General features: G+C 38.8%; 1 protein-coding gene across 1 annotated transcript in view; it reads left to right on the forward strand.

The window, feature by feature from the left end:
- Positions 1-10,392, forward strand: part of CCDC169 (coiled-coil domain containing 169) — a 34,010-nt gene extending 23,618 nt beyond the window's left edge. The window contains exons 7-8 of the mRNA XM_075490765.1: positions 4,310-4,386; positions 7,924-10,392. Coding sequence (XP_075346880.1) covers positions 4,310-4,386; positions 7,924-8,026 — 180 coding nt within the window. The 3' untranslated portion in view covers positions 8,027-10,392. The remainder of the gene's footprint in view (positions 1-4,309; positions 4,387-7,923) is intronic.
- The last annotated feature ends 780 nt before the right edge of the window (positions 10,393-11,172 follow it).

Consider the following 11,172-nt stretch of genomic DNA (forward strand, 5'->3'; position numbering starts at 1 on the left):
AATGCCCATGATAACTGTTAATATCTTTGCAGTAACAGTGAAAATGGGAACTGCTGGAGGAAGAAGGTAGGAAATAAAAGATGATTTTATTACTGAACATGCTAGCAAGAGGAGTGCCCATGTTCAGCTGCCTAGAAAAGCACTTAAACACGCGTAAAACATTATTTGAAGTGAGGTATATCCACTGGCATGTTGCTCAAGTGGGGCATTAGGGACTAGGTTTTTGCCACCAACACTCAAGGTAGTTAGTGCATTATATTTTTAGTAATCAGTTATTTGCCCCCATGATTTCAGAATCATATGAGAGCAAAATAATAATCTTCAGATTAATGTCCCTATCTTTAGTTCTCTGAATGTTAAACAGCCAATCTAAAGTAGTTGTAGAGGGATCCTCTGTAATCTGTGGAGAGAGAAGCATGTTAAAGGTGCAAACCATCACACCTGTTTTAGATCAAGATGAAATTACTTTCCCAGGGACTTACCTGTCTCTTTTCCTGAGCTATAGGCAGAGCCTAGGTGAGTAGTTTAGATTAGACATCTACCTTTTACATTGCTAATCTGAACATGGCAGTCAACCTAATCATGGCTGACTGTTGATTGCTAAAGAATGTTTTTTTCTGGTCCCTTCAGGTCCTGTTCTGCTATGACTTTGATTTGATTGTTGCTTTTACATTCTTTTAAAATCTACATATGTATGCCCTCCCTTTTACAGAATCACAGAATCACAGAATCATATTGGTTGGAAAAGACCTTTAAGATCATCGAGTCCAACCATAAACCTAACACTGCCAAAACCACCACTACACCATGTCTCTAAGTACCTCATCCAAACGTCCTTTAAATACCTCCAGGGATGGCGACTCAACCACTTCCCTGGGCAGCCTGTTCCAATGCTTGATAACCCTCTCGGTGAAGAAAAATTTCCTAATATCCAGTCTAAACCTCCCCTGGCGCAACTTGAGACCATTTCCTCTTGTCCTATCACTTGTTACCTGGGAGAAGAGACCGACCCCCACCTCTCTACAACCTCCTTTCAGGCAGTTGTAGAGAGCGATAAGGTCTCCCCTCAGCCTCCTTTTCTCCAGGCTAAACAGTCCCAGCTCCCTCAGCCGCTCCTCATAAGACTTCTGCTCCAGACCCTTCACCAGCTTCGTTGCCCTTCTCTGGACACGCTCCAGTACCTCAATATCCCTCTTGTAGTGGGGGGCCCAAAACTGAACAAAGGATTCGAGGTGCGGCCTCACCAGTGCCGAGTACAGGGGCACAATCACTTCCCTAGTCCTGCTGGCCATGCTATTTTTGATACAAGCCAGGATGCCATTGGCTTTCTTGGCCACCTGGGCACACTGCTGGCTCATATTCAGGCGGCTGTCAACAAACACCCCCAGGTCCTTTTCTGCCTGGCAGCTTTCCAGCCACTCTTCCCCAAGCCTGTAGCGTTGCATGGGGTTGCTGTGGCCCAAGTGCAGGACCCAGCACTTGGCCTTGTTAAACCTCATACAATTCACCCCAGCCCATCGATCCAGCCTGTCCAGGTCCCTCTGCAGAGCCTTCCTACCCTCCAGCAGATCAACACTCCCACACAACTTGGTGTCGTCTGCAAAGTTACTGAGAGTACACTCGATCCCTTCGTCCAGATCATTGATAAAGATGTTAAACAGAACTGGCCCCAACACCGAGCCCTGGGGAACACCGCTTGTGAGCGGCCGCCAACTGGAGTAAACTACATTCACCACCACTCTTTGGGCCCGGCCGTCCAGCCAGTTCTTTACCCAGCGAAGAGTACACCCGTCCAAGCCATGAGCAGCCAGTTTCTCCAGGAGAATGCTGTGGGAGACCGTGTCAAAGGCTTTACTGAAGTCTAGATAGACAACATCCACAGCCTTTCCCTCATCCACTAGGCGGGTCACCTTGTCATAGAAGGAGATCAGGTTGGTCAAGCAGGACCTGCCTTTCCTGAACCCATGCTGGCTGGGCTTGATCCCTTGGTTATTTTAGCAGTTCATTTTAACAATAGAGGCAGAAGTAGACTTGCATTCAGTCCAGACTCTTTCAGATGTATTAAAATTTCACTGTTCTAGAGTCTGCACAGTAATGTTGGCAGCAGCTGAGTTAAAAGGATTTACCCATAGACTAACATTTTCCATACATTCCAAAGTAAATATACTACAGGATATTGTTATCCTGTGACAACAATATATTCCAGTGACACTCTTAGTTACACAGAATGGATATAATGGTTTTTTAGGCCTTTTTTTCCTCATTATGTTTGTGCTTTTCTATGGCTTACAGTAAAAAAAAAATAATAGAATGGAAGTTTTCATTGGTAGGTCTTAAAAAATCCCAGATGTTTTGGGTTTTTTTCTACTTTGTTTTGGATCCTTTCTGAAGCCTGTGGCAGAAGCAGAAGAGAGAGATGCTTCTGAGCAGTGATTTCTTTTATTTACTTTTTTTATTATCGAGTGCTTTTCTGCTTTTTTACAGAATATATGTATCTTCTGAGTGCTTTTGTTGTTTGTCTTGTCTTGATCCATAAATATATAGTCAATTTTAAATGATAGTTTTAAAATAAATTAAAGATTTAACAAACTTCAGAACTCATGCTAGAGGCATCAATGGTTTATGTTTATTCTTGTTTTCTTTTTTTGTTTTGTTTTCAATCTGAAAAAATATTGGTTTGGAATTTGGACTCCACAAATCTCAAAGCACTTTCTGGTGGTATTCAGAAATTGGTTTGAGAAGCAGGCAAAGAAGAACGATAACAGATCTTTAAAAGGGCCATTCTTTCAGGCCAGATTTTTACCACTTACTAGTGGTAAAGTTTTACCACTTTACTTTACCTCTTACTAGCATAGTAGAGTCTGACTTGTGATTGGGATTTCTTTGCAGAAAAAGCCCCCAATTATAGATAGGTACAGCTGGAAAGCTGCTGGTGCAACAACAGCTCCTTTTAGTTGGCATAGGCCTGGAGTAAACTGTACCAGCAGAAACAGTGCCATGGATAATAATCGTATATACTGGAACTCTATATTAATATAAATTAAAAAAACAGTGAAGGCAATTGTAGCATAGGTCTTCCTCGTGTGTCACAGAATCACATCTGCTCAGAAAGATGATAAATTATACTAGCCGTCATCTTTAGTGCTAGAGTTACTTAAGTGCAAAAACTTTCTTGCCTTCAAGGAAGTAAATCTGTGCAGATCCTATTCCATTTTTATGCTTGCACTCTGAGAAGATTCTGCTTTAATTATAGCTGACTTTGCTGTGACTGGATCAGGAATACTTGCCTCGTGCACTGTATACATGGAAGCACAGTAGAAACCATTATCTTGTAAGCAGTGAGACATGCTTCTTTTCAGTGCTGGATTTTTTTATCACAAGTGCAAGATGTTTTCTCACATGCTATAAAATGTTGTAATGTAATATGTCATGTAATAATCCAAACCTTGAGCCTTGTTTAGGTAGCCCCAAAATTTAGCTCTAGGCTTTCAAAAAGTCTTCACTGGCCTGGGCCTGGTGTAGCCCATACATCGTGTATCATGATTATTGTATATTTATAACATGGTCCTGATGGATTTGTTTAAAGGGGCTGAGAAAATTCCATTCACTTAGACTAGACACCCAAGTATGCACAGCAGCCAGACAAGCCCTAACCCTTCTGCATTTTCTGGTTTTCTGTCCATGGTATAGCTGTCCCTCTGAGAGGTAGTTTTAATAAAGGCAGCTGGATAAGCCAGCAAGTGCTGAGTGAGGAGGGAACCCTCTGTGCTAAGGAACAGGAGAACCAACTGATTTAATCCTGCTCAGATTCTGTTAAATGCAATACCAAGGGTAAAACTGTTTTTTTTTCAGTATGTCCAGTAATGTAGACTTCCACAGTATGCAAAGATTTCCATGCTGTGTTAATTTTTTTAAAGTAGTTCCTGTTCTTAATTAATGGTTTAATCATTCAAAAGTACAGCTAAGTCACTATAATTTGTTTTGTTTCCCATTCAGGGAAGTATGTGAGAAATATAATGCTTCTTCATTGAAAATGTGGAGTTATAGGCAGTATGACCAAAAATATTCTGATTGAAATTACATATTCTCTGATTGTCCAGCTTAATAAATAATGGTATTTTTGCACAGCAAGGGATTTTTGGCATGTGTTCAATTCCTCAAATCAACAAGGCATCAATATAATATGTGCTTAAAGTACTTTATGGCAGTAAGACCATATTGGGTCAAAATTAGTTTGGAAAAATTTTACTTCTTTAACTGTGATTGTGGTTAGAATTTAACTTGTTTTGTAAAAATTTGGCTATTGCAGACCTCAGCTACACTTAAAATTGTTGACAGGCAAAAAACAGATGCTCTGACAGGCAAGGAAGAAAACCAGATACTAAGGTAAATTTCCTTTATATTCTCTCTGTTTTCTGGTTTATTACTTTTTGCTAAGTACTATGTTTTGAATATTGCAATTCTCTGTTCATGGTAAATATCACTGAGCATAATCCTACTGACAAAGTATTAATCTTAACATCCTTTTTTATACTGCTTTTCAATCAGTTTTATTTAATACTAAGTATGTTGCAATATTGAAAATACATATATTGAAGTGGCCCTTTTGAAATCTTACAATACCTCTCTGATGTTCTTCCCTTTCAACTTGTGTTTAAAATGGATCATTTTTTTCTATATTACTGCAGAGTCGGGAGCAACAAGTGTGTCTTTTAGTCCATTAAGAGTAATTCAATTAAATAATGCCTTGCTTGGTCCTTTTTAGCCAATAGAGATTGTAAAGCTTTTTGTGGATGATAATGTGAGTGATTTTAGATGACAACATATAAAGGCTTCATTGTTTAACAGATTTCTGTTTAGTTATATGGGTTAGAAATTTAAATTTGAAAAGAGTCCACCTGCTCTGAGCTATATAGAAATAAAATGAATTTCTGATTGTAGTGCTTGTGAGAAAGCTTGAAATTGGAGGAGATTTATTTTTAACTAAACTGAAAATGTTAAGAATATAAAGTACAAAGAATATAGGGAATCACATCAAAAGTGTGCTGGACCCAGTATCCTGCCTCCAGTGGCCATAAGTAGATGCCTACAAAAGTGTGTAAGCAGGCAGATATAATATTTGCTTTTGGAACTCTCCCAAATACTTTATATTTGGACACTTCCTGAGCTAGTATGGTTTCTGTGTATTTAGTATCTCACATTAAATACTCTTCCATGAACCCACTTACCTATATTATTAAAACGAGCATACACAATACGTATTGGGAACATCTGAAAATGTAATGTGTAAATTATAAGCATGAAATTGTGTGGACATATTTGCTTACCAGCTTTATCCTTTCATTCTGTGTAAGCACAGAATCACAGGATTTCATAAATCGGAACAGTGGAGCTTCATGCTCCAGGAGAGGATACTAGTAGAATATGAATTAATGTAGTACAGTATGAATTAGAGCCTATAACTGAAGTTTCTCATTACAGAAAAAGCACTGTATGGGTCTGAGGTACCCCATATATAGCCTGTGTGTTGCTTCTGGCCCCAGTAATGTTTAACATAGCTCACGTGGAGAAGGTCAGGGAAGACAGAACTAGCAGAATTCACTGTCTCTGCTGGGAGATTAAATATCATCAGCCAGATCTTGAGATTTGATGAGGGTTAGCACTGATCTGTGATTACGTTGGGGTTTTTTTTATAATTTATTTGAGTAGACCATTACTTGCCCTGAAATCATATGACAGTGTGTTTGTGTGATTTTCTTTATATCAAACAAAAGAAAATAAATTGTAAAAGAAAATAAAGTGTCCTGTAATTGCTGGTCTCAGAAGATGCATATTGTAATAAAATATCCTCTTTCAACCCATTTTCCCTCAGAGGTTTTTTTTGTAACTTTCAAAGTACTTCACACACATGAAGGGAATTGTTAATCTTTTAAATTGTCCTTAGTAGCAAAGGGCCCAGTTTGCCAACTGTTGGCTTTTATAATCAGTGACTTAGAACTTTCAGGTCAAACTTTGGTCTTAGCTGACAACATGGAGATAAGAATGGGGATTTGGCATAGTTTGTGTTTTAAGGAAACACTAGAATGTAAGTAAGCACCCCTTGATCATCACAAGGTTAACACAGCCATTGTTATGTTATTCCTTTTTAATTATGTTTTGATTTACAGCCTGAAGGTTGTTTATTCAAGCTGACATTAATGAAAAATAATTTCATTCAAATAAGTGAAGACCTGCATGACTGAAAATAAATGTGTTCTTGAGAATAATTTGAAAATTTTCTGCCCAGAGTTCTTATCTCACTTCTGTTGGCCCTTCAGAAAACACCCACCTTCACTGGATTTCAAACCATACTAAGAAACTATGTTTAATGTTTGTTTTAATTATAGGTACAGGTATGGAAAACCTAACCTATATCTTAAAGCAACACTGAAACATTTTTGAGTAGTAATTGTGAACACTAATTGTTGATGCATTCAGTTTCCTGGCCATCCGAACATGGAAGCCGAGTTCAGCAGAGGTCCTTTTTGTGTTATTTCACAGGACAAGAACAAGATAAGCTAGCTCATGATTGGGAAAAAACATGAATGTCTTGATGACTCATGTCTCTGATGCAATCTGAGCAGCCAATTTAGTGTCATTCTGAGCCCTTACTGTTACACTGAGGCATATAGCAGGGCTTATTAGCTCAGTTTCAACACTGCACTGGCTGCAACTACCTGGCTTCTAAGTCCATAAGTCCAGCTGGTTTTGAGTGGAAAGAGGTTTTGCTGCCTGCAGAATTCCACGCAGACCTACGCTGTCTGCTTGGTCTAGCTCTACAGTGATCTCCAGATTAATCAATTGATTTTGAGTAATCAATTGATTTGAATTTGAATAATCAATTGATTATTGAGCAAACTGGGGCCCTGGGTTCTGATCTTCCAAGCTCTGAGTAAAAGCAGCTCCATATCTCTATGAGAGCAGCTCTCCCTTCAAGACCATGACTGCTTCTAAGAGCTGGAACAAAGGATGTGTCAATCTCAAGAAGACTAGCAAGCCCTAGGGACAACTTCGTTGGCTGTTTGCCCAGAAATTTGAAACTTGCACAGATCATGTCATCACAGCTTCTACCGCATAACAAAATATTTCTCTGGCTACCATCATGCATATAATTATGTGATGTTGTGATATATTTTCCTTCAGAATGCCTATTACTTGAGAAAGACATTGAAATCCTGTATATTGTTGTTAGAGTATGTAAAGTGCTGTCTGTCCACGGTAGTAATGAACAGGGAGAGAAACAAATGTACGTTCCATAAGGGTAGATGCATGCTGCTTGATCATGAGAATGACCCTTCCAGTTTGTGGAATCACCATTTCCCCCCTGGAGATTTGTTTACATTCTCACTGATTTCTCTTAGAAGATCAAGATGAAAACAGCTCTAGTAGGGTTCATGTGGGTTGTGTAGGTACCCATGATGAGTACCACTTCAGAAGTCTGCTGGCAGCATTTCCTGTGTAAGATCATGGGCTCAGGAGCATGGGTCTCCAGAGTGGAATACCTGCAGAGAACTGTAACTGCATCTACATGAAGTGGTTTTCCATTTCCTAGTGGGGATTGTGTAACTGCTGAAAATGTCTCCTTAGCCAGTTATCATTCCCTTTGTGCAAATGTTTAGTATTCTGTTCATGTTCTCCAAATGCCATCATTTAGGTAACAGAAAGTAGTCAGGAATCGTGAGATGAGGATTGAGTTTGTATGCAGAATAATTAGATGCTCTGCTAGCCTGCAAACCCAGAAATATACTTGTTTTTTCCTCTCTCAGGTTTATTAATTGACAATAGTAATCAGTTATGCAAATATAAAAAGCATGCAACTTTCTAGCAGTTAAAGCTTACAGGGCATGTGACACTTGATGACTAACTTCACCCATTTTATTTCAGAGGGAGATACAGTGTTCCAGGAAACCCGAAGATGGTTAATCCCCAAAAAGGGTCGATTAAAAAGACTGTAGGAGTGAAGCAGCTTCCAAAACTAAAGCACTGATTTAATATTAATGCCAAGAACTTCCAATCACTTTTTAAAGAATTTAATTTAACTGAAAGTTTCTAAATTGAAAATGAATGTATTTGTGCCATATTATAATACCAAACCCAGACTGGCGTGTCTTCTTGGCAGCCTCAATGTAAGTGTTCCTCTGCCTAACGGAATTGTTCTTCTAGTTGCTGTCTTTGTTCTGGTGATCTCTCACCCTTTCCGTTCTGGTTCTCATCAGTGTCAGGGAGTTGGAAGCCTTGGAAAACATCTAATTTCTTTACACACTAGGTAGATCCTTGAACTCTTTGACAGCACAGCAAACATTGAAAACAAAAAAGCCTCTAATATTTTTGACCTCTCAACCAAGAAGAAGGAAAAGGCAGACTGATGTAACCTGAAGTATTACCTCACCACCCAAAATGGTAAATCTCAGATAAAATTCCATCCGAGGGCATCCCCATTCAGTATGGGCACCAGAGAGAGACTCTCGAGTAGTCTGATGTTGGTACAGCTGAACATGCCTTTCATTTGGCTTTTAAAAAGACCGACAACATAGTTTACTAGCCAGTCTGATTTCTTACATGATACCATACCATAGAGGCTCTTTACAGTATGAAGTTTTTTTATATTCCATGAGCTTTCTTACTCTAGCAAAGAAAACAACACATCTCCAAATTTAACATTTTTAAAAGCTGGCTTGGCACAGATCCTGTGTTGACCACCACTTTCTGTTCGCATGGTTTAGAAGCACAGCCCCATTTCCTGCTACTTCATTTCTCCCCCCACTAGTAATGGGGAGAAATGAAAGGAAAAGTGAGCAGTTTTTATTAAGGATTCTTCAGAGCCTATCTTGTGGAGGCATTGTTTCTTTTAAACACTATATACATGTTATTTTTTCCTGGTATTGGTATGTTGCTATTTGAAATTTGAACTCTCAGATGAACCTTTGTATCCACAGTCTGGGTTCCATAGAAATCTCTATGTATTCTTCAGTGGCACTGATCCAGGTATTTTTAGGGTCCAAAATAGTGCCAGTCTTTAAAGTCATCTCTTCAATGAAAGTAGAACTACTCTATGTTTTCATTCTTAAGCATGCAATTATTGTTGCAGTTTCATTACTTGCATTTTAGTCATTAAACTTCAGCAGAATTTTTTTAAGTGGCAACAGGAAAAATGTTTTGGTAATGAAGCTTCAGGCCTCTGGGTTACATCTTAAAAGCTCTTCGCAGAGCAAATGTGATTGATTGACTGCCCTTTATTATTTTTAAGAGCATCCCTAGCTCTTTGCAGTATCTAATAAAGCTTTTTGCCTCTTTAAGAGCAGTACTAATAGTTCCTTATTACTGGCAGCATTAAAGTGAGGCTGTAATTAAACTCATACAAAAAGATCAATGATGTCATTCTAAAATGCAGAGAAAGAAGACCCGCAGTATTGTACATCATATTCAGTATGGAAACCCCATTTTTTTTTCTCTTGCATAGTATGAGATTTATTACAGATATTTCTAAAGTTACCATGATGTACCTGGTCTCATTCTTTCGTAAGCAGGGTGGTCTGCCTGGCCAGTTTTTTCCCCACAGTCACAGCTGAAAGCATAGCACAGCTGATTAGGTTAGCACTCTTCTGTTCCTGTTTTTCACATGGAAAGTTTCCAAATTTTGATTGTGCTGGCATTTGTCATTGTGGAGAAGGAAAGGGAGAAAAATCACCATAATGGTCCTATTGGCATAAAAGACAAGGGACATCTGCAGTAGTGAAGAATATCCAGTTCTTGGATTCATGCAGCAGACATTTACTACTGCTGTCTCTGGATCAAATGTTAGTCAATGCACTCAAGTCCGGTCCCTGTAGCACCTCAAAATAATTGGAAACTTTGCACAAACGTGGCAGAACGGCATTTATTCACAGCAGGAAACTTGGACGCTTCCCTCATGGGTAGTCCTCACTGAGGACTTAAAAAGAGACTTTTTTTTTTTTGAAGCCTAAGAAGATAATTTATTGGTATAGTTTGGTACAGTAATGGCCTGAGGAGAGGAGCCGGCTATGTACTTCTTAGTCCCTGTTTCAGCTTGCCAGGAACAAGCTCGGGGTTTGAAACTCAGTAGTATGATAATTAAGCCCTAAAACATGTGTTTGACCATTCTAATTGTGTGTCCAGCTGTAATGTTTGCTGTGCAAAATGGTTATAGTTCTGTACTCTTACTCTTTAAATTATTGGGCATTTCATTTTCCTCCCGCCTTTCTGAAAATAAGGGCACCCTGATGATTAAGTTTGATGACCCAAGTTTCTTTGCAACAGCAAAAAGATAGTTTTTGGTTTAAAAAATGTTGTGTTATTTCTTTGGACCTGAATGAAACTTCTACACTGCTAGCTTTCCCAGACCATGTTGGAATTTTCGGTTTGGTTTGGTTTGGTTTGGTTTGGTGGTTTTGGATGGATGAGTGTTCTGAAATTCCTGGATTTATCTTGCACGGACTTTTCTCACTACTATTATGCTGTGCTGTGAAAAGGGTTTTGTTTACATTTGCAGCAATGAACAGTTACATGTCTTTATACAATATCTTCTATATGAATATTTCAGCACATTTAGGAGTAATTAATCCTTCAAAGCACAGTAGGTACTATCATTCTCATTTTAGGCACAGAAGACTGAATCACAGAGCTAGGTTTATTTAAAGTAGAGACGGGAGTGTAGCGATGTCTGGTTTTTCCCTGATTCCATGACAGGGTGATCTTTTGTAATGTTGCTAACTGTTACAAGGTAAATTCTTTCTCCTGTAAAGTCTCTGGGCATCATATTCTAAACAGTGGACAAATCTGAAGACAAAAATGGGAAATGGAATTGCTGATAGTTCTGGTCAGTGAGTGAATGGAGCTAAATGTCAGAGGAAGATAGGATTAGAGCTGAAGGTTTGAATCTGGCCAAACTTCATCCTGCAGCACAGAATGTAATTGGGATTCCAGATGTACTGGTTGTAGTGTGTAAGTGCCTTTAATTGATGGACCGAGAAATTTGATATCCTAACTCTTGGGACTTGATAGTATGCTTCCCTTACGTGGTTACTTGTGTAACTCCACCGATTTCAGATGAGTCATGATTTTGAGCTAACTGTGGCATTTTAAGTATTTACTCGTATTGTTGCTGGAAAATTT

The sequence above is a fragment of the Mycteria americana genome, chromosome 1, assembly GCF_035582795.1.
Source record: "Mycteria americana isolate JAX WOST 10 ecotype Jacksonville Zoo and Gardens chromosome 1, USCA_MyAme_1.0, whole genome shotgun sequence".
Taxonomy (NCBI): Eukaryota; Metazoa; Chordata; class Aves; order Ciconiiformes; family Ciconiidae; genus Mycteria; species Mycteria americana.